Source organism: Pezoporus occidentalis, unplaced genomic scaffold, assembly GCF_034315485.1.
Source record: "Pezoporus occidentalis ecotype Australia unplaced genomic scaffold, CSIRO_AGI_Poc_V1 ctg241, whole genome shotgun sequence".
Taxonomy (NCBI): domain Eukaryota; kingdom Metazoa; phylum Chordata; class Aves; order Psittaciformes; family Psittacidae; genus Pezoporus; species Pezoporus occidentalis.
In genome coordinates this window covers 585,821-609,316 of record NW_026914297.1, presented here as the reverse complement: position 1 = coordinate 609,316, position 23,496 = coordinate 585,821, and the positions used below count along the sequence as shown (strand labels likewise).

The window sequence follows — 23,496 nt, the reverse complement described above, 5'->3', positions numbered from 1 at the left end:
CATAACGGGATGGTTACAGGCACATTCAGAAACCAGATTTGGAATTTAGCAGACGCCTGCCCCGCAGGGATGCCCTAGCCCACAAGGGGATTAAGGGATTGTGGGGCTCGGGGACCGGTGGGAGGGGAGCCGCGGTTCCTGGAAAGGCAGCAAAGCCCTGGACCCTACAAGGGCACCGTGTGGAGCCAGGCAAGCATTGGCTGAGCCGGGCAGGAGGGGGCTGCTGGCAAAATGGAAGGGAAAAGGTGACATCCCTGCTCGCCTGGCCAAAGGGGTGGCGGGGAGGGAGCGGGCTGCAGAGCCCCCCCTGCCTGCCCTGGCCCACCATGGCTCTGGCTCACTCTGCCCTTGGCCCCATGTTCTGTATCCTCAACTCCAAGCCACATCCCCAGTGAGCGCAGGAAAGGGCCTGGGAAGCCTTTCCCCAGCCGGTTATTTGGCGCTTGGACGCAGCTCAGCTCCTTGGTTGGCCATGGCAGGTCTGGTCCCGAGGGCAGCTAAAACCTTGCACCTCCTTGCTTCCAAACCAGGAGCCTCCCACAGCTCCTCTGCCTGTGGCAGTGCGAGAGGGGACCTGCACTGTCCCAGGTTTTACACATGTAACCCCCCCCCCCCCCCGCAGCATCTTCCCTGGGGCTGCAGCAAGGGCTGGAAGAGCATCTTGCTTGGCAGCACAGCTCCTCAGCCCCTGCACGCATCACTTGGGACAGGATGGGTCCATCTACCCCTTCTGGCAGGGGACACGAGTGAACAACCCGGCTCTGGCTCCCCAGCCCCTGTGCTGAGAGCAGCACGGGGCCACTCACTGCCCCCCAGCCCCCCCCCAGAGGAGGCAGCAGGCCCACATCATCTTCAAAATAAACCTTTATTTATTCGGTAACAAGAACATTGAATCTGCACATCAGTGCACGAGTTCACATTTAAAAACAGCTGAGCACATCGGTCATAAAGTCTTTAGGGGGAAAGGGGACGATCCCAGCCACCAAGGAAGATCCAGGAGGAGCAGAGGGAAGCGCTCCCCGGTTTGCAACTCCACCACCAGGCATCCCCGGGGCGATCCCTACGCGCCAGCACGGGCGCCACATCTCCATACAGGAAAAGAAAAGGCACTGGCACCACCTTCTGTGCCAACAGAGATGTCTGCAGCGCGGGCGGGCTGTTAGCACCTCTGGCAGCACTGCCGGAGGGTGACCAAGAGCCTGGAGCCCTCCTGCGCCAGGCCAGCGCCTGCCCCAGCCCCACACCAGCAAGGGTTCCGGGGGTCCCTCCCTTAGGGAGAAGCATGGGGGGGGTGTGCATGGAGCTGGGACCAGATTAAGGCAGGACGCACCGTGAGGGGAGCAGGGGACCCGTGGTGGGTATGGCTTCCTCCTGCTGCTGGGCTGGGAGAGCGCTTGGAGCCAGGAGCAGGAGCAGTGCCCCGGTGCCAATTCCCTCCTCCGGCGGCCCGGAGCTGCAGGGGGTTCCCTTCGCTGGCAAAGGGACACGGAGCTAACCCCTGCCCCATCACCCCTCCTGCCACCGCGCTGGGACCGTGCCCCCAAGGAAAGGGCTGAAAGGGGAAGAGATTTGTACAGGTCACAACTTCCCAAGCAGACCAGACACACACACACACATACACACGCACACATGCACACAGCATCGAGTGCAACAGAACAGTGTACAAACCACGTCCACACACACGCTATCCGCTTGTGCAAGGCTCACACGTTACAGTACAGCCGGGGCGGGCGAGGGGAGGCGATGGCTGAGATATTGTACAGGAGTCAATGTAAACAACGCAGCGTCCTCCGAGAGGGCTTTGCAAGACCAAAAGAACAGTTGCTTTGTACAAAAATGCCCTTAAAACAACACCTTTCTCCTCAAACCCCTCCATCAGCGAGCCTTGAGCTCCCCATGGTGCTTGGTGGGGCACAAGAAGCACTCCAAGGAAGCAGGAGTGAACCACCACCCATCCGTGAGCCATCAGCGTGGAGAAGGGACAACTGTCCCCTCACAGAAACCTCTGATGCCAGGGCCTTGGTGGCTTTGCTGCCCAGAGGCTGGAGAGCTGCATGGGACGTGTCCCTCCAACCCCTTTCCCTTTCTGCCATCCAGCTGAGCCTCCAGCCCCCCAAAACCTTCACAGCTTTGCAATGGAACCACCTTCCCCAACTCCTTCTTCCCAGATTAAAACCACAGCGATGCTGGGACAGAGCTGAGGACAAGGGGACAGCACCACAGCTCCCTGCAGGGGCCTGTGCCCCTTGGCTGCTCTCCCCAGCTAAAGCACCTGGACAGCAGCAGAGTAGGGGCAGGAAGCAGCATTTCTGGTCTGCATAGAAGAGCCTTTCTATAGGGAATTTCTCCTGGGATGGAGCTGGGCAAAGAAACCAGATCCCCTTCCTCCTCCTCCTCCCTTCTCAAGGGAGCAAATGACACACAGAGCTTTCCCCTCCCAAGCAGATCCTTGTCTCCAGGACATGCAACCAGCCAAGCACGCTGCTCCCTTCAACGCAGGGCAGGCCTGGTGGCAGCCTGTCCCTTGCAAGGAGCAGGCAGACGTGTCCTTGGGGTTGGGAACGGTGGGCAGTGGGGTCTGGTGAGGTTTGTGGGGGAGGCAAGGCCTGGAACTGTCCTTCACAAGATGACATGAGCCACTTGGCCTTTCCTTTTGCCCAGCTCCGTAGCCAGCTGGAGCTGGCCAGGAGAAGCCAAATGTCTTTCCATGTCCCAAAGAAGTATCTGGCCTCCCGGGCCAGCAACTCGGGTGGCTCCTAGTGACTGAAATGGCCTGCAATGACGTGCTACGTGACCCAGGCTGGGCTACTTCGGGCTGTGCTCCAGCCTGCAGCCAGCACGGGTGACAGAGCCCAAGCTCCTTGGAAAGGAGGGATGAAGCACATGCTGCTGCTGGAGGGGACACACAGTCCCATGCTGTGGGAATGTGGGACAACCCCTGGGAGTGAGAGGAGGGCAGAGAGGTGGGGTCCTCACCTCTGGGGTTATGGACACCCCTTCCCCAGGGGAGACACATGCTGCTTCCCAATACTCCACAGCGCTCTGGTGAGGTCTATTCCTCTCCAGCTCAAGCTGAGTTTGTCCCATCAGAGCCTGCAGCATCAGCACCGCTTTCTAGGCACAGCCTTTGCTGCTCCTCCCACAGCATGTCCTCTCCATGCGGGGCTTTCAGCAGCTGGAGCCATTCTGCAGCTTCTCTCTGCTTTGCTCCTCCTCAGGGGGCAGGATCTGGGCTAGGGCCAAGCACCAGCTCACTCACAATCTCCTGCCACAGCCCTTCCATGGGATTGGAAAGCTCTGGATCCTGTCTGCAAGCATCTTCCTACAGCACACATACAAGTCGCTGGTATGCATGGCTGGAAATGAGGAGCTTTGATTTAACCCAACTGCTTGGGAACTATTAAATCATGTGCTGGAGGCTGGAGCAGACCCTTCAAACACGGGTTCTCCAGGGAAGCAAGAACCTGCAGAATGGCTCAGAGCAGCCCACGGCTTTCCACATCCAACTGGCCCCTCTGAAACCCAGCTTCCAGCAGGAGGGAAAGGGGCAGATGCACTGGGGGTGATGGGGACTCACAAGGACTGGAGGAGAAGGGACACATTTGGCAAAGGCTGGCATGGAGGTTCACTTCTGGAAAGGGGAGACAGGTTCCAATGTGAAACCCACTCCCGTTTCTGGGCAGATTACAATGAACAGCACTGAGTTTGAGTAAGATGGGTTTGATTTCCAGTTTACAGAATGCAGTCTTGCCCTTTTTAAAAAACAGAAAACCACATGGAAATGACCAAAAAAAAAATCTCTATAAATACCATATATACAATTTAGGCAAAAAAAAAAAAAAAAAAAGGAAAAAGAATCCAGAAAAGCTCATCCCTCCAAGTGTTGGGAGTGACAGCAGAGAGGACAAAGCTTTGCATTCAGTAGGAGCAACGCATCATGTAACAATAGGTTTGGGAGTGCCCAGAAGTGCCCGTGAGCAGAAGGGAGAGAAAAACTCAGGCAGCATGAGGAGACAAGAATGAGGCAGAGGGGAGGCAGCAGGAGAGCAGAGGACAGATGATATGGCCATGAACTTGGAAGGCCCACAGCAGTATTCAAGTAATGGGAGGGTTTAAACCCTAACGAGGTGTTTGTTTTAAAAGAACACTCTGGCTTTGGGGGGGTCTCCTCCTCTCACACAATGGTTTGGGGCAGTTGAGAGCTTGGAGGTCATGGAGGAGCTCTGCATGACCTGCACCAGGAGGTGAGCACTGATCTGATCTCTGGGGTTTCTGGAGCCCATCCGTCAGGATTTACCCACATGCTCCTTTGAGGATGCAGCAGCTGAACCGAGCCCAGGGGGGTTGTCCTGTAGCAGCTTTGTGAGTGATCTGCCAGCATCGTGGAGTTCCAGTTTGCAGAAGTAAAAGAAAGGCCAAACAAAGGGACCTTGGCACAAGCCTTCACATTTATGGGGGCTGTGACCCCAACAACTGCCCAGCACCATTTCAAAGCACGGGGAAAATTCAAGTGAGGAGTTCGGATGTGGTTCTAAGCACAACCCCACCTTGCTGAAGCAAGCCAACATGCACCTTCACGTGACAGAAGTGTTCTTTTAAAACAAAGCACAAACAAAAAGAACATTTGAGGTTATCTGAGTTAAAAAAAAAAAACAACTTAAAAAACCCAAACAGTCCTGCAGTCAGAGTCACACACAGAAGAACCAACCCACACCTACATGCGCCAGGAACAGTAAAATGACAATATATATATATAAAATTAACCAATAAAGTGCATGTTCCTTATATTACACCTGCCCCTTGGGTGAACGCAACGCCACAGGTTGTGTGGAGGAATCCCAGCCGAGGGCTCCGGATCACATTGTGTTGTAGAGGGGATTGGTTGTCCGCTTTTTATCATTGGTCTTTTTGAGCCTCCTCAGAGGGTGAGTTCTCCCGTGCTGCTGCCGTGGCGCGACAGCCAGGCCTCGAGCTGGGGACAAGGAGTCCAGGACGTGCGCCTGGAGCAGCGGAGGACCCTCCTCGGAGCTAGTCCACGTTGGATCCGTGCTGGAAAACAAGCCCTGCTGGCTGGAGCCGCACTCTTTGGCGTACTGAGCTAGCGGCCTCTCCACAGGCTTGCTCTGGGCAATGCACTCGGTTGTTCTGAGCTGTTCCACAAAATGCTTAGCGGGCTCCGGGGAGGAAAGGCGATGCTTTCCACATGAATCCCTCTCCAACCTCCCCCCGCGAAAGCCTCGACCCAGGGCAACGCAGGTGAGAAGCACCGGGTTGGCATCGGAAGAGGCTGACTCCCTCTCGGACAAGTCATCCTTGGAGAGGTCCAGGCAGTCCAGTTTGGCCAAGGACGCCGAGCGTTTCATGTGGGATGGCGTGGTGAGCCCCGCGTGCCGGATCCGAGCCTCTATCTCCTTCGCTCGCTGCTTGACCAGCCCAGGGCTGTTGCTGCGCTCCTCCACGCTGCGGCTGCTGGAGCTGTGCGAGAGGCCGTAACACAGGAAGGAGATGTCCAGAAGGTCCATGTTTTCATCACGTTGGCTGGTGAAGTCCTCACCGCTCAGCTGCCTCGAGGTGCTGGCACCCCCCCTACACCGAGGTCTGTCCCTGAATGGGAGAGCTGCATCTCCCTCCGTGCCACACGGCGTGACCGGCTCGTCATCAGTACCCGTGCTCTGCTCAGTGACACCTTCCAGGTGAATTACACAGGGGTGAGAAGAGTGATCTGGGCTGGCTGAAGGTGTAGAGGTCACCTGGGCAGAGGGAGAAGCAGCACCGAGGTGAGCAGATAACCCACCACCATCCTCACTGGGGCTGCCCACAGTGCAGGTGACCTGCTTGTGTACCGCGTGCTCCAGTGAGAGGTTTACCAGCGTCGGAGCTCGGGGACAGGTTGAGCACAAGGAAGGGTTCAAGTTTTCATCTAAAGAGGGGATGGCTGTGACCAGCCCGCCCTGCTCACAGCTTGCATTGGGGCGCTCTGCAGACTTGACCACGGGAGTGTATTCGATGATTTCAATTCTCTTTGGGAGGAGGGAGGGCAGGGCTGGCTCCTCCATCCCATCGAATGAGACCACTGTCCTGCGCTGCTGCGCCATTCCCTCCTGCCCCGGGCTGGGCTCTGCAGGCAGAGATTCCTGTGCAGGCAGGTGCCTGCCCACAGGCAGCTCTGCTCCAGGAGGCAGAGGCAGCTCCTCATTGCCTGGAGCCCGTCCTTTGTCACCCTCCGGAGCCAGCTCCAGGGGTGGCTCCTCGCTCTTTCCCCGCAGCAGGAGCTCAGCAGCAGGAGAGTCGTTCCTGGAGTTCTTGCGGGTGGGTAAGATGCAGACTGGGGATGTGTGCTGGTGCTCCTGCTCCTGCCTCAAGCGCTCCTCAAACTCCAGGGTGGCTCGTCGGACAGAGCCAGGGCACCACTTGGGCTCAGGGTTCATGGAGCTGCGAGGCTCCTGCTGCTCCCCTCCAGAGCTGCTTTCCTCCAGGTCTAGTTTACCAGAAGATGGCTGCAGGGAGGGGGCAGCTTCTTGCTCAGCTTGCACAGGGTCCTTCTCCTTTTCCTGGTGTCCAGAACAGGTTCCTTCACTCTGTTCCACCCTTTCTGATGCCCAAATCGCCTCCACTGGCAGGTCATGCACTGTGTTCCTCTTTGGTGTCTGGCTGAGGTTGGCTGAACCTTCTTTCTGCTGGGCAGGTCCTGCTCCCTGGTTGATTGACTCGATCTCTGTGATGATCTCCTTCACAGAAATGGCATTTTCCGAGTGGGATCTGGTGAGATGGCCTGTGCTGGGCAGCTCGGGCACCTCCTGCAACACAAACAGTACAATTACAAAGTGGATCAGCTGTGCTGACACACAGCAAATGGCAGCAGCTTAAAGGAAATGGGGGTGCACGTTCCCAAAGGAACAAGAAGTGCATGTGCTAGTGTGCGGGGATAGATTACAAGTGCCATGATGACTAATGAAGCATTATTGTCTCTGGGGGCTGCATTCAAGATATTCCAGGCTGGATTTTCACCTAGATTGAGATTCAAGGTCTTCTTGTTTAATTGCCCCGAATTCCAGGGGAATTTAGCCTTTTTTTCTAATAAATAAAAGTCCACTTAACAAAATAAAACTATTCCTAATGCTTCTAAAGGCACAGTTTTGCACTGAAAACTGTGAAAGATTCTGCTCATGTAGGGGAGTGAGCAGAAGTACAGGATAAAGAATGAAACCTGGTTTCCTGGAAGAAAAAGGAAAGAGAGGCTCCTGCATCCACATGGATGCTCCTGCCAAATCACTGGAGAGAGTGTTGGCCTCTTGTATTTGGAAGAGTCTTACTGCCTCACATGGAGAGGGAAAAGATTCAAGCAATGCAGCGTGGAATTTAAATGAGAGGCTCCCAGAAAATGATGGCCCCAGACATCATCAATCCCTGCAAGAGTCTGGGAGGATGGAAAGCAATTATAAGGGAAAAGTACCTCAGTTCAGAGGTTACTACATTTTGTCAGGATCATATCTCTGCCCAGGAGAGAAGTGAGTCATGACACGCCTGATCCCATCGCTCTAGGCCTGGACAGGCTCATTCTCTTTCTCCAGCAGTGGAAGTTCTACACATGCCTTGATTTACTATCCCATTGCTGGTGCTTCCCAACCAGGGGAAGGTGCAAGTTTTACCCCATTCTTTGGTGGATTTCTCAAGTCAAGATAAATACCCACACTGGTTCGGGACGTTGAACCTTGGATTCAACCCATCTGATGCAAACCTCAAAAGTAAGTTTCTCATGAGAACAGCACAGCAGGTCAAGGTTGACTCAGCCAGTGCCCTGCCTCTGCCAGCAAGCAGATGTTTAAGGAAAAAGCACAGGAAAGGCCAAGTATCTAAAAGCGAAGAAGAAGAAAGCATCTAACAATGCTTCCCCAATGGGCAGCCTGCCCAGTGAGAGTCAGAATTAGGCAATGCCCTGTTCACAGCAAGAGAACCAGGTTTGAGCAGCAGTTTCCTAGGAAAAATGAGCAAGTTATTTTAACCTTTTGCTGTTCTTCATCTGTGGAAGAGTCATCTGATGCCTGAGGAGAGTTTCCAGAGCTGCTCCTTCGAGTATCTGCACCCCCATCCACAGCAGGCGGCACTTCCAGCACAGGCACCCTGGAGACTCCGTTCCTTCCACTCCCTTGCTCCTCCATCCTGGAATGGGAGCAAGTGCGTGACCGACTCTCCTGGGAAAGCTCCACAAATTTCTCCAAAGCACTGAAGAAATCAATCCTGTCTGTACTTAGCTCTGTCACCGCGGGCTGGGGATTCTGTTGGAGACTTGGGGAATTCTGATTTGGGGATTGGGGAAAGTCTTTTAAGCACGAAGTGAATTCTTCCATGGGAACCAAGTGCACATTCATATCAGGCTTAAGGGCATCTTTTTCCAGATCGTCCACTGTCAAATCAGGGAACTCTGTTATTTCCAAAGGGTGCTGGAGTTGCATTAAGGCCTCAGAAGCACGGCAGTTATCAGGGGGAACAGAGTCTACACAACACCCTGCCGTACAGCCATTGATACTGTTCAGGTTCAGCTTGTCCTCCATCTGCTCAGCGTGGAAGTCTCGACACGTAAACTCCAGGTGGATCCTTCTCTCCTTCACACACACCTCCTCGATCATGTTGGCATCCTCTGGGAGCTGCTGCTCCCTGTCTAGCTCAGCTGAGTAGATGGGAGACATCGGCTGCTGGTTGTCGTTGGTCTTTGCCTCTGAGATCTGGTCGGCTGAGGTGGTGATCTCCTTTTTGTTCAGCTCCAGCCCGGACTTGCAGATGGGCTCGTGATGGTCCGAGAGGTCACTGTCCGAGTGCGAGCGCCACAGTTTATTGTGCCGCTGTTTGCTGTGGGGAGGAAAAGGAAGGAAAACATTGAGTAGGGTCTTCATGTACCAGAGCCAGACCCACCGTCTTGTAAGAGGATGAAACCTACAGGAAGAATCATGCCAAACACTGGAGTCATTGACCACAACTGCTTCACTTAAACGGGTCAGGGCCAAACCCACTGCTCGAGAAGTTGATCCAGTAACAAGCCACATGCCTCAGCAGTTATTTTATCAGTCTATTCAACAAACAATGTTTAACTGACTACAGACTTTGGTCCTCCCTCAACCACAAAGCACGTTTTGCTGGCAGGTGAGCGATGACCAGAGAGGGTCTCTAGTTCTTGATGTGAGTGGATGGTGGACATGGAATGAAGTCAAATTTCCTTTGTGGCTCCTTCTTTGAACAGCTTCAGCAATCCATAACTGGGCTCTGGTAACCAAGAGGGCAGGGTGGGGTGAGAGGATGTGGGTGTGTGTAAAACAGAAGACATCCTCAACAGTCAATAAGCCTGCCTTTCACAGGAAGGAAGCTCAAGAGTTCTCCAGCTCTTGGAAAGCCCCCTTAGGAAGGTCTAAGCAGTCACAAAGCCAAGCAGCATTGCAACATCTTCCTTATCCCTACCTGCCAAAAAACCCAGCCCGTGCCCCTGGGCTTACAGAGAGCAAAGGAGGCAAGTTCTGACAGTGAAACCACACCAGCTAGCCATGCCTGCAAGGGCTTTGCTGAGTGACCATGGCCGCAGGGCTGTGCTTCCACCGATTGCCCCTAGGAGGAGAGCAGATACCACAGAAAGGTCTTGGATCAGCAGGAGACCTTGGAAAACCTCTTCAGTCCCTTGATAGTGCGAGAGCAGGCGCTCCCAGACACATCCATCGGCTGCTGTAAGTTAATTAACAGATGCCATTGGACTAATTACAATGCACTGGTTTGGTTGTGGGTGCCCAACCGCTAAGGAAAATAATCCACTGCAGATCTGGCTTTCCAACCCCATAATCAGCTACAGCCTTCGTGTGTGACACAGGTCAGGATCAGGGCCTTTCAGAGAAGAGGAGGATCAAGACTAGAGGCCAAAAGGCGTTGCTCTGGGGTGCACGTGCTCTGTCTCTAATGGGTTTTGGATCACAGTCTGACACTGGCAGCAGAACCAGGCTTTTCCATGAGGCAGGTTGTTGCTGAGGCTCTGCATGGGATGCTAAAGGCTTCCCGTGTCTCTGCTTATGTAACCTGGGGAGAAGCTGGGGATGTTTTTTTGAGGGCACTTCCTACCCTGGTGCTTCAGTGCTCACATCCAGCTGCACATCTGATTTTGAAAGTCAAAACTACCCTCACACACGAGCAAACCCAACTTGCCCAGCACAGCCTTGATCCAAGAATCAAAACACATGTAAACAACCACTGGGAGAGGTGCATTGTATCAGCCTTCAATCTCACACTTCCTCCATTCTCACAACCTGCAAGATGTGCTAAAAGCAGGAGAACAAGAGCCTGCATCCCTTCCTAGAGCCCACCGCCACCTCTTCACCTTCCTGAGCAGCATTCCCAGTGCTGGGGAGAACATCCAATGGCACAAGGTCTGGGGCAGCACTGGGGCTGCCCAGCTTGTGGTCACACCAGCTTTGGACCAGCCCCCCACCCCAGGCTGCAGCCAACTCTCCAGACTCTGGTATAACATTACTGCTGTTGATTTACAAGTTGCACAAGGAATAGAGAATCCCAAACACTGTTTTCCTGTAACTTATCCATAACTAATAAAAGCAACAGGGGTGGCTCTGCCTTTCTGTGGCTATCATCACATAGGAAGAGACAGTTTAACTAACCCCAGGAAGTATGACAGTCCCAAAGAGCAAAACACGCTTGTTGTTGTGACTAAAAGCAGGCAGGGAGTTTTCATTTTACAGCTGGAAAACATACCCCAGTTGCTATAACCCCAACACAAAACCGTAACCAGATAGCATGAGCACATGGCTGCCCTCACATACCATCCCCCTGAAACTGGAGCAGTCACATGAGTGGGGATCTGTTGGGTTTTTGTTTTTTTACCTGTCCTGGAATACTGCAGCAATAAACAAGGCAGGCAGAGAGCAGAGGGCAAAGCTCAATAACATAAAGAAAGCGGGAAGAAAAAGGCAGTTTGGAGCTGAGAAAGGAACCACATAACCACAGACCCCTTCTGCAGCACAGGGAGCCCATTCCTTGCTTCAGTGAAGCTTCATTTACTACAGGCTTTTCAGTCCTACCCACACAGGTGCAATGCACTGCTCCTGCATTTTGTAAAGCCTCACAAGTCATCCTCTTCGTGCTGTTGTATGGGGACTGGCAGAGTAGGTCAGGAGCAGTGGTGTGCTCAAGTGGGACGGGAGCCACACACCAGATAAAGGATGGCAGCAAGAGAAGATTTACCTCCTGAAAGATAAATTACCAGAAGACAGGGGCAGAAAAGTCCTTAACCAAAATGTTTGTAGAGGGTGGCTCTGCAGGTGTGCCACCAACCACCAGCGTGACATTACCTAACCCAACTGCAGGGCTGAAGATATGATGTACCAGCTGCTACCAGCCCAGGGCTCCTCGCAGGTGTTCACCAACCTGTTGCAAAGGAGGTTGATGTGTTTTTCAGCTCTGAAAAGCTTCTTTTCCTCCATCTGGCTTATCCCAGTGAGATTGCCCAGTCTGCTCAGTGCTGCATAGCACACCGCACTGGTCAGGTCACCTCTAGCTCAGAGTTAAGCACTGACCTTTATTAAATGGTGCCAGCAGCACGTTTGGTGTCACACAAGGCACCAAGGCAGGTGTGGTGTCTGTCTCCAAGGGTTTCAGTCCAGAAGAGCATAGATATTTCTTGAAATATCTATTCTACTGTGATCTATCCTGAGACTGAGTATTACCTGCTTTTTGCAAGAGGATAGTACAGACTCAAAGGGACAAGACCAAGCAGAGGACAGAGGTGATAACTATACCCTAAAGAAAGAATGTGACTGCCTAAGCTGCTGTAAAGAGCAGCATAAGGCAGAAACCTTTCAAGAGCACCATGCAGCTATGAAGTAATTACTATGGTCAAAACGTGCCCAGAGCATGTGGCAGGAGGCTCAACTTGGGTAGTTCTGCTTGCTTCAGATCTGCTCCCTGGCAAAGCACACCAGGATCCTAAACAGAACACTGTAATCTGGTGAACACAGAGTATCACTACCTCCTTCCAGCTGATCACGTGAACACATTGCTTAATGCAGCCTGCAAGTGGCTTTCTCAGAAACATGCAATATTTGTGTGTCTTTTGCTAATCAAGTGATAGGCTTGGGCTTACAACACACTTGCCCAGCTCCACACCAGGCTCAGGACTCCATGCAGGAATAAACACTGCTGTTGCAATGCACAGAACATCCTGTCCCCTCCCCTAACACCAACACTTATGGAAGTGATCTAAATAAAACCAGACCAGCTGCTGAGGAGAGGCACGCTCAACAGGGAACTGTGAGGCTGAGATGGAGACAAAGCGAGTCTCCTGCCAAGTGATGTTACAAGCAATAGGAACACCATTTATCTCTGCTGGGGGCTGCACAGCTTTGAATGCTGCATTCAGATGGTAGATCACAGGATGCTACTCTCCAAAAAAGTCAGCCACCCTAGAAGCCAAAGAGCCTCCTAAAAGCTCTTTATTACACCCACTTTCCCAGGCTCAGCTGAGATAACCCATGAAAACAAAGTGCTATCTTTCCCCAGACAATGAGGAGCTCATAATGCAGCAAGGGAAGTTCCAATTAAAACAGTGGAGTCAATCACTTACACCTTAACCCAGGTAATCAGGGTCATTCCTTCCACTCACCTGGCCAGCAGGATCCCTTGGTATTCCTCCAGCTGCCGCATAAAGCTGGGGTTGGGCTTGGTGACTGTGCGCCGCTCCTTCACGTAATCGTACGCCCTGTCCAGGTTCCAGCCGTATTCCTTCATGGCATAGGCGATCACCGTGGATGCCGAGCGGCTCACTCCCATCTTGCAGTGCACCAGGCACTTGGAACCATTTTTCCTGAGGTGGAAGAAAGACAAAAAGAGGATCATTAAATAGAAAACACGGCCCCTGAGAAGCTTAAGAAAATAACTTCTTTACCAGAGCATTATCAAACATATTTTCAACGCTGTGGCCACAGTTGGAAGTCTGGGATGGGATCTGATAATCCAATTTACAAACTGGAGCAAGACACACAAAGAAAGTGAAGAACAGGGTCTTAATATTCTTAACAGATTTTGTTACAACAGCTCTGCTGAAGCTTTTATCACACACGGACACACATCAGCTGTTTGCATATTCGTGAAGACTGCTAAAGACTAGTATGGCACCCTTGAACTTAGCCCCAGCGGCACATGGGTATTAAGCAGTATTCCAAATGAAAAGGGCCTCCATATATCACACAAATGTGGTGTCACAGTGCTTAAGTACTTAAGGGAATACAGTGACACCACCTCAAATAAAGCAAGTCTCAAACCATATTCAAACAAGGCAGCCTGTAAAGGCTATGAGAAATTGCAAGCACCAGCTACGGTTAAGAGATGAGAGACTTCTATAATGGTAATAATACTTTAAAGGCAACATATGCCAATCTGCTTTCTGACCAGTTTTCCCTTAGGAAGGCTGCTGAATTAACTGGAGACAGCTCATGTAACTGGGATGCAGTTCTCTGCAGTAAAAAAGCCCTACTTTCAGCACCCGCTATCAGATTACTCACTATAACTGACAGCTCAGAGAGCTACACAGGCACTTACTCCTGTTTAAAGGGAAGAGTTTACTCTGGAGCTTTACACTACAAGAAATCACTTCCAGACTTTGGGCTTCATCATACAACCTCACAATGCTTCTCACTTTTGTTAAGCCCTGCTCAATTTGTTACTGCCCTTTCCTCCCTCCAGCACCTCTCCAGATCCATTGCATTTCCTAAGCAGCAGACAAACTGCTAGCTCTCCAGTACAGGAATTACCCATTCCACTGATTGTCTGGACTGCAACTGGGCAGAAACCCCTCACTAGTCCTACCTGCTCCTTGTACAACCACCTACAAGAATGAAAACATGTTGAAGGCAACTCTTAGCCAGAAACTACAAAGTGAAAATGCTTTGATGCCAGGTATGCAAGGAAAAGTAGTTAAGAAAATCAGTAGGAAAATATAAAATACTTAATATACATCTTCTAAATGTGTCTGTTCTGCTCTGAAAAGACTTACTTTGCCTTGGAGATGAATTTGTAGGTGTCATTCCAGTAAGCCAGAAGGTCTGTTGCTTCTTCATCATACACCCGAATATTATGGTATTCAAAGAGCCCAGGGAAGAAGTTATCTATTTCACGAGTCACATTCAAGATATACCTCACCCTGCATGGAAACAGAGAGCAGATGAAAATGCAGAATGTGCAGAACACAGCAAGTTCAGAGGGAGATCACAGCTGCCACACAACAGCCTTGCCTTGCGAGTGGCAAACTCACAGCATTTGAAGTTGCAGTCTTGCACACACCTCCTTGGAAACCAGGGCTCAATGCAAGGAAGCAGCAGCTGATACAGACAAAAGGTTTGGCTGAGCAATTTTGAGCCTAGCCTCTGATAAAGGGGCTTCCGCCCATGCTGGATAGAAACTTCCTTTACAGCATGTCAGGTTGCACACTGCTTGCCCACCTAACTTAGCAACACTTGTGTCACAGGAGCTCCTGTACAGCCTGTTCAGGTCGTGTTTGGACACTTTCTCCAAGCCCTTTTGTGAATCTCTTCTCCTGCTGCACCAGGAAGATTGAAGATACCAGCTCGTGAGCTACAACATAGCTAAACAAATGTGTGAAGTAACTACAGAGAGATGCAACGGACAATGAGCCACTGGGGAGGCTTTATTTCTTATCCCTTAATTTTCTGGAAAGGAAACTGCTGCGGAAAGCATATGGTATTTATGTACATTACATCGAGTATTTTTAGCCCTGAGGGTTACTCGTAAGATGCTTATGAACTGCACTCACACTGGGCTACCAGACAGAACAAGAGCACTGCAAGGGACTGACATCCCTTTTCCCTAGCGGGTATGAGAGCGCTGGCAGTCAAACAGGACCTGTCTGACCCAAGGGAACTGGAGCAGCCCCTGAGCTCAGCGAGGAGAGCCCCTTTGGCCAGGCTGCTTTTCTGAGGTACAGGTATGGGAGCTATTCAGTTCAGCAGTGATTCGTTTTCTTTCCACTGGATGTGGCACAAATAAGCCAGGCCCATAAATAATGATTTAACTGCAAAAATCTTGTTGCTTAGCTCCACCCAGCCTAGAGAAAGGACACTGTAAGCTTAAGCCTGAAAGGGCAGGAGACAGAGGAACCCATCAGTGTTAAGTGTGAGAGCTACAGGACTTCCTCCTGGGCCCCACTCAAAACAACAAATGCTCTTTTTACACGTTTTCCTTCCTGCTGCAGTCCGGAGGTGCAGACCCCAAAGTGCCTCTGTAACCATGAGACCTCAAGTCCAGAATAACGGGCTGAAGCAGAGGGCACAGAGCCAACCACACAGCATCCAGTTAAGTAATTGTGGCTTTTTGCTACTTATAGCTGTGAGATTGCTGGCTTCCTTTGTTCACTAAGGGGATGTCAGTCAAGGTGAGGGAACAAGACTCTTTTACTTTAGGGTGCCTGTTTGTGGGATGCAGAGTTTGGAGGAAGCAAGAACTTGTCTGGATCTGCAAACCCTTTAGTAAGACTTAGGTTACACAGCAGGCATGGAAGAGAATTTGTTGCACAGACAAGTGTCGAGGCCAGGCTCCTGCTTTTAAGCTGACAGCCTGAAGCTACTTACCCTCTGTTCTGCAAGTCTTCCAAATTGGAGGCGTTCCATTCCGAGCCCTGCAGGGAGAACATGCAAAGGGACGCATCAGCCAGAAGGAAGACACAGCCAGACAACTGATGGAGGGAGGGACTGTCACCAGTGACCTGGAGGAAGAAGCTGGCCAGCCAAGTACTGGAGAGCAGAGGGGATCTTTTGAGTACATGGGTACACAGAAGAGTGGTAACAATACTAAGGTTCAGCACCTTATCTTGCCCCATTGAGCAGATCTACTCTGAAGCAACAAACAGCCCTGCAAATCAGAAGCCCAGCACCATACCCTGGCACTTCCTATAAACCACTCACAAACCAACCTCAGCAAAGATGAAAACGCTCCACCCTTTCCCTGGAGGCTGTGCCAGCTCTACCCCACAGAAGACAGACTGCCAGCACCATCCAGGTGCTCTTTATGCATGAAACGCCTATCTCACACATCAAAGGCACCAACAAGGTAAACTCACTTGGGTTACACCTTGTCTCCCCATGTTCAAAGCCTGTGTGAGCAGAAATAAACACGTTTAGCCCTGGCTAGCTCACCCTGGCCAGCACACACAGGGCCTCCAAGCTGCTTGCTTCCTGCTCAAACACATAAATCCCGATTGAGGACAAAACCACTCAGGCAAAGGCTTCCTTCAAAATTTAAGGTGCACAAGCTATCTGCTTCCCTAAATTGAAAGATGGTTCAAATACAGGAGTAAGCAAGAGGGACTCTGGTAGCACTACCATCACCAGCAGAAGAGCACTGCTCATGGCTGCTCCCATGGCACAGGCTTCCACACCACCCAAGGTTCAGGCTGAGCCAGCCCTTGGAGCATAATCACTGCCTGCCTGCAAAGCCTGTCAGCCAGGGAGTTAGAACATCCCAGTCTTGCAGCGTCCATCCAGAGGATGGGTTGCTTCTTGCCACAGAAAGCACAGGCACCCTGTGCCTGAGATGGGGGAGCTCCAAGAGCTCTGACTCACAGGCACACAATGGTGCCCATGACAGCACTTCCAGAGAAATCCTGAGCACTCCCAGCCCATGTCTGGATGTACACGCACAGGAAAGGGCCGTGTTGCTATTCTGGTAGCTACTGGGGATGTCTGTTGTCTTCTCTTGACGTGAAAAGCAGCTCATTCTTCCCAAGAACCACTTCCTAAGAAAAATCATCATAATGAAGATACCATTCAAGAGCTCAGCACAGATGGAAATCTCAATTTTGAGCAGGGTAAAAGAGCAAATGTTACATGCCATGGCAGCACAGATTACACCAGAATCCATCGCCTTCAGCCACAGAACAGGGCAGCTCCACCAAAGTCCAGAGCTGTGCACAGTCTGAAGGATGAGTATGGTGGCTCTTGCTATTCAGGATGTGCCAACAACTATATTGTGATCCCTGCTGTATTCACCCTGGCCCCCAGCCTTAGTTAACTTCATGTTCTCTCTTCCTGGCCAAGAAAGAATACTTTAATTCAGGCCTGGGAAGCATCAGTTTCCACAGGTATGGAGAACAACGCTGCAGTGGTGAAAACCTTTTCTCCTATCCTTTGATCCACAATTACCAACACCATCAGATCTCTTACTTCCTGCTTAGTTATTTTAGCACTCCGTAAGTGGGATCCCACAGGGCTCTTGCCTCTACCTGGAAGAAAACAGCTCCATGCCTCACTTTGCCTTGCAGTATAGACACTCCTGAATTAAGCTGGTGCCCAGCCCCAGCAGTGCTGCTCCTCACCGCAGAGCTGCTTTGCAGATACTTCTACTCCACACATTAGCCACAGCTCCTTCAAGCCTTGTTTTAAAGGTCTTGTTCCTATTAAATACACTCTGAGCCAAGACTCCAAGCCCTGCAGCGCACTGAACTGCCTGCACTGCTTTCAACTAGCACTGTAAGGCTGTGAACAGGTCTTTCTCTCCACAGAACACATAGTTTGCAAAAATAAAACCCATTACATTGTAGTACATTACAAAGTACATTGTACTTTAATTTTCCTGGCTCTACCCCACCACAGTTTCTCAGAAGCACTCACATTAACATACACCATTGCTTCTGAGCCACAGCACTAAGCTTTAAGGAGACTGGGAGAGGCCCTCTCCATTTGGAAAGCCCAGCAAGTCCAAGAGGAATGGCTTTGTTTTAAGTTGAGCCAACCTCATAGGTTTCCCAACCAAACCTGTGTCTGTTGCTCCAGGGCTGGGAAATCCAGTGGAACGCTGACTCACCAGAAGGAAGTGCAGTAATTAGACAGGGCCTAGCAGCAATGAAAGGCAACTAAGCCAGCAAAACATTAGCAGGCCAAATGTTTATGTTTCCTTAAGTGACTTATCTTCAGGATTCTTCATTAGGCTCCTCTGTTCCTCCTGGATCACTTGAGCTTTCCATGTTACAGGAGTGCGATTCCACCTGAACATCACACAGCTCTCCTGAAACAGTTCCCCTCCCTCTTTGCTGTAGATATCCCCTTCCCAGACACACTCCAAGAACTTGCTGTGTGGATACCCTGGACAGTTAAAGCTACAAAACTAGTCTTGCATCAATGGAAATAGCCCTGAAAAGTAGTTAGAATTAAGACTTTTTGCCTTCCATCCTCTAGTGTCTCAGAACACCAGGTTGGAAGGGACCTCAAGGATCATGGTCCAACATTTCTAGGCAAAGCACAACCTAGATTAGTGACAGGGTCTACAGCTTGGCTGGTGTTGTATGGCAAAGTTTAGCACAGCCAAGAAGCCAGACTGCTCTTGTTCAACAGGACTAGTGTCTTGCTTAAGACTATGTGACCCCAGGATCAACCAGTCTCTCCTTCAGAGTTCCAGAGTTCCTCCAGAGACCTCTGTGCCAACTGAGACATAGGGAGATGTGCTTGGCGAGTTTACATTTGAATTCACTGTAAGACTTACCAGGAAGACATGATCAAATATCTGTGTGGGGCTGTCCATCTGCCCAAGGATCACTATCATTTCATTGTCAATGAACTCTTTGAACTCCCGCAGGTTACACACCATCTGCATCTCCAGCTCGGTGCGTATCTGGGTGGGGAGGAGGAACACAAAGAAGCCATGTGAAGGTTTTGTTCTAGCCTTTCATCATGGCATAAAGCACAGAGCTCTCTGGCTGGCACAACAGCACTTCCAGTGCTGTTCCCTCAGCACTCACCTCTTTTGAGGTGATGTTCTCCAAATCTTTCTGCATCATGATCTCCCTTAACTTGGTCTTAATCAGCCGTTCTGTGCGTTCCCGCTCAGTTGGACTGTCAGAAGAAAGCAAGAAGAGTCACCAGAAGGAGAAAGAAGCTGGACTCATGGCACTTTTAAACAGGTATTGTATAGACTGGGTACTCTGCAGCCTCAGATACTCATGCTACTTCCCCCAAGAACGTCCTCAGCTGGAGGGAATTCAGGTGACTGTAAAGCCCAGTTTAGATTCCTGGTTGTGTATGAAAGAGACCAACCAAATGCTCCTAATCCATTGTTGTCATCTAAAGAACCTCTGGTATTTGGTAAAATTTAAATTGGGAAGGCTGCATTATACTCTCTGGAGCAATATCTAAGCCTCCCCCTACCTTTCTTGGAAAGGTAAAAGCTCCAAAGCTCCTTACATGGAGAGACAAGGGCAGCTAAGCCTCTGTGCATTCCTCCAGCCTCTGCTGCCAGGGGCCTTATCACCAGCTGCAAAAATAGCCTGACTAACACCATGGGAGGTTGCAACAGAGCAGTGGCCCAAAGCTGTTTCACCCATCCTCTTTAGAAGGGACCCAGCAGTAACATCTCACAGCACCTTTCCATTTCCCTGGAAGACTGCCTGGGTGGTGACTGCACAGACACTTCTCTGCTTTACCAGTGCCCAACTGGTGGTTCATAAAGATCATCAATGTTCCTGATTCTCTTAACCTCATGCATTATTCCAGGACTCAATTAAGGGAATGCTGTCTCGGTGTCCCCAGGAAATCATTCAACTGCTGCCACAGGGGAAAGGATGGGTGACACAAAATTTATACATAATAAGCCAAAAGGGAATATTAACCTGACAGCTTGCCAAAACTTCTCAGCCACCTTCCTTGTACATTAAGAAACAATCAAGTGTGAAGACTTGTTCACAGCTGAACAACTGCTCACTGCTCATTATTCACTCACTGAACTCCAACAACAGGAAATCTCTGAGAGCATAAATCAACCAACAGCACTATAATCTGTGAGAGCAGCTGGGGTTAGTGAAGTCATTTCTTCTACTACAAACCAGGCAACTAAGCTCTCACGCTCAGCATCACATCTGGACACAGACTACCTCTGACGTTCTGTGGTATCAGTACCATCTGCGATTACTAATTACAGAGGTTGCAAACCTTGAATGCTGATACAGGCTATAACCTTTGCCTTTCCAAACTGTCACCTGTCTACCTCAGCCACTGTTTTGGGCCATATGGCACCAGACATCCAAATGTTTAGCTGGAGACAGCTTGGGACCTATACACTGTCCTGCTCCACACTTGCAGACTCCTCAAAACACAGAAAAACTGTTTTGCTCTTTGTCCCCATTCTCAGGTGTGTCAGCTGGATGCCTATAAGGATGCTCCTGAGCTCATGGTCTCAAAAGTCTGTACGTAGACACTTTACAGCAAAATTAACTGAATAAGGAATAAAAGAAAACACCATGTTACTCTAAGCATGTGCCAGCGTAAGAGCAAAGTCCAGAGAAACCTATTCCTTTCAGGAGACAACAGGCCTGGAAACCAGAGGACAAAACCAGCAAAGAGGAAAGTCTAGGTACTAGAATACACCTCACCTCTTGCTAGTAACACAGGACTTACCTTGCAGAAGATCTGCAAGCCTAAAGGGCAAGGTAAACAACTAGACTGAAAACAGAAGCTGAAGGAGATGCAAGGGAGCCCCGGAGGGGTAAACTTCCAGTGCTGGTGTCTACCTAATCAGGGGTCTGTTTATTACCTGGAAGATGAAACCTCTCCTCATTAATACCTAATTAAGAGTAATCTCTTTTGGAAACTTCTCATTTGGAGGCTGCAGTGCTTGACAGCCAAACACTTGGGCTCAGCAGAGCGAGCCCAACTTACACATCTGTGAAGAGGGCGGGTGAGTCAGGCCGGTGGGACTGGACATCTTGCATGGCATTCCACTCATTGACTGACGACTGGTCGGAGTTGATATGGCTCTCATAGTAACTGACCCACGTGAGGAAGAGGCTCCCTGGGTAGTAATTGTTGCTCCGTGCCACCTCGCAAGCTTTATGTAAACTCTGAAGGGCAGACCTAGAAAGGGAAGAACACTTGCAGGATTGCAATGTTTTTTCCTCAGGCTGGTATCAAGCACAAAGCAGCAGCCAAATCTGGGATGCTGCTCGGGTCCCATCAGTCAGTACAAACCCCAGTGCTACAGGCAACAGCTCCCATCACTGAGGAGGAGGCTGTCCTGCAAAGGCATGGATAACCACATGCTTGCATGCCCTAACTGAAGTATGCCAAGACAAGCCTGGGTAGCAGCAAAGGTGCTCACAATTGAGATGACAGAGGCACCTCTGTTTCTGACTCCAAAACCTGCTACAGCTACCCAAGCCAAAAACCAGGATGCACAGAGTTTGTGTCCGAGCCATAGTGCTCTGACAGCTCCTACTGTGCCATCAGATTCCCTGGACACCCAGGAGTCAGACATGGAGAGCTGCACAACCAAGGGCTCAGTACTTGACTCTACTGAAGTGTTTGGGTGCCCACCCTCTCTCACGAGGGATGTCAGAAGTTTCTTCAGCTGCCTCTGGCAAACAAATCTCCCCCCTCCTATTTTTAGCTTGTTTTAAATCTTCGATTGGGATCAGAAGGATCCAGGTCAAAATCACTTGGGTGACAGTAGCATGACAACCTGACAGGCAATGTATTTCTGCAATGCAAAGAAGCTTGAGCCAGAAATACTTTCATGGCCTCTACATTCTTACATGGGCCACCCTAAAAGGAAAGAAAAATGCAGGCAGCATCTCTTTCCTTCTTGCTATCACAATGAACATGGCTCGGTGGAGACACAGACTCCTAAAATATGCACAGCGTGTGTTCCCCAAATTTCAAACACATGCTCAAAGCCAATTCCACTTCGGAGGGATTCAGAGCAGCAGCTCTTTGCAAGGAAACTGACCCTATTCCTTCCTACCCCCAGCCAAGATGAAGGTACAGCTGCAGCAGAACTATAAACTCACTGCTCTATACCAGCACTTGCATGTTTTCTTTTTCCTCTAGTAGTCAACTTCCTTCCCTGTCTCTGAAGGAGACTTCTGGCTGCTCAAGTAGGTCTCAAGATACCAGTAACACAAAACAGCACCTGAGCTTTAAAAGCTCAAGCAGCCAAAACACCTTGGAAGAAGGATCACTGGGAAGTACTTACCACATTGCCTGCACAGACACCGGCTTGAATATGTGAACCCTGTTATCTGTTGATACGCTGAACCCTCTGGAGAGAAGGGGAAAAAAGCACAGTAAAAATGTAGCCCAAAAGCCACTTATTTGTTATTAACTGATAATTTGTAGCACATCAGAACAGCAAATGACTAGCCCTATGCATAAACTGCTGAGCTCAGCTAGCAAACAGATCAAAATAGCACACTAAAAGCTCTACGATAACTCTTTTTAAGCAGCTGCTGTTCAGGAATGAAACCAAGACAGTGGGACAGTGCTGGGCTGTGCTGTTTACCTTGGCAACACAAATTCAGTGCCACAGCTGGGAGCAACAGAGTCCAGCTACAGTGATCCTGGGGCAGCTACCAAGGAAAGAAAAGTCATTCCATGCACTGCACTAGACAGCCTTTGTAACTGGCACAAACAGGAGTCTGCAAGTCAGGTGTCTATTTGGCAGACAAACATCATTCTTATTTTCTGTTCAGCTGAATGCTGCCTGCTGCAGCATGATGGAGGCACATAATAGGATCCCTTTAAGGAGCTTTCACTATACACCCACTCTTCAGGAAAAGCTCCTTTACTCCAGCCTAAACACACACATAAGCCACTGTCTCAGTGCGAGTTTGTTCACAGATAAGTCAATTATTGGTGTTCCCTGCCACAACCACTGTGATTTAGGGCCTCTGAGCCTACTAACCCCATAGTGGTCAACAACAGGTCTGCTGGACCGGTTAGGACTCTGATCATTTGAATCCTTCCCCATACACCGCACTGCAAACTCACACCAGAGACCCTATCCATCTAGGACATACAAAAGACACTCACCCATCCCCATCCAGGTGGATCAAGGTGTCACTCCACAGCGGCAGCACCAAGCCCATTGTACAAGTGCTACTGTAGTAAGAAAGAGAAGGTCAGCCCATCTACTATAGCACCATGCTATCATTCTCATTTCACAGCAATGGTTGTCTGGTTTTGTACTTATTAGGAAAAAAATGACAATCCCACTGCTGCTTCAGGGACAAACCGTGCTGGTGTTGTTCTACAGGCAAGGATCATTTGCCACATACAGGGTACAGCAATACTCTGGCAAGCAAGCTTAAAGGGTTAACATACACCCAAGAGAAGAGCAGACAGAATTCAAAGCAGCAAGCTTTGTGCAGAAGATCAGAGGGGGCTCACAGTCTTCAGTCAGCTCAAGGCTTTTCTTTACAGATTAGTCCCTCTCAGGCTCAAGTGGTTTGGTTCTAGCTCTGATTTTGCAACCCACAGCTTTGTTTTCTTCTTTGTCCCTCAGTCCCAGCAGCTGGGAACTGGGACCAGTTGTAGTGCAACAGCAGGGTGATTAGCAGCAAGGCAGGTCTGCAATAACAGCCTATCGCCCACTGTTGACTCCTGACTTCTTCACCCTCCTGCACCTCGAGGATGAGCACAACCCACTGAGACAGACACCTCTTGGCAATCCCACTCCTCT

General features: G+C 50.3%; 1 protein-coding gene across 6 annotated transcripts in view; it reads right to left on the bottom strand.

The window, feature by feature from the left end:
• Positions 1–3,659: 3,659 nt before the first annotated feature.
• Positions 3,660–23,496, bottom strand: part of SSH2 (slingshot protein phosphatase 2) — an 89,505-nt gene continuing 69,668 nt past the window's right edge. For 4 of the 6 annotated variants that reach the window (XM_062622424.1, XM_062622426.1, XM_062622425.1 and 1 more), the window contains 10 exons: positions 22,848–22,916; positions 22,012–22,077; positions 20,700–20,894; positions 18,788–18,881; positions 18,532–18,660; positions 15,627–15,673; positions 14,036–14,182; positions 12,647–12,847; positions 8,004–8,847; positions 3,660–6,797 (listed from right to left, as the gene is read on the bottom strand). In XM_062622424.1, the coding sequence (XP_062478408.1) occupies positions 4,857–6,797; positions 8,004–8,847; positions 12,647–12,847; positions 14,036–14,182; positions 15,627–15,673; positions 18,532–18,660; positions 18,788–18,881; positions 20,700–20,894; positions 22,012–22,077; positions 22,848–22,916 (3,733 nt within the window). In that variant the 3' untranslated portion in view covers positions 3,660–4,856. The other 2 variants (XM_062622427.1, XM_062622429.1) reach the window with 2 other exon arrangements.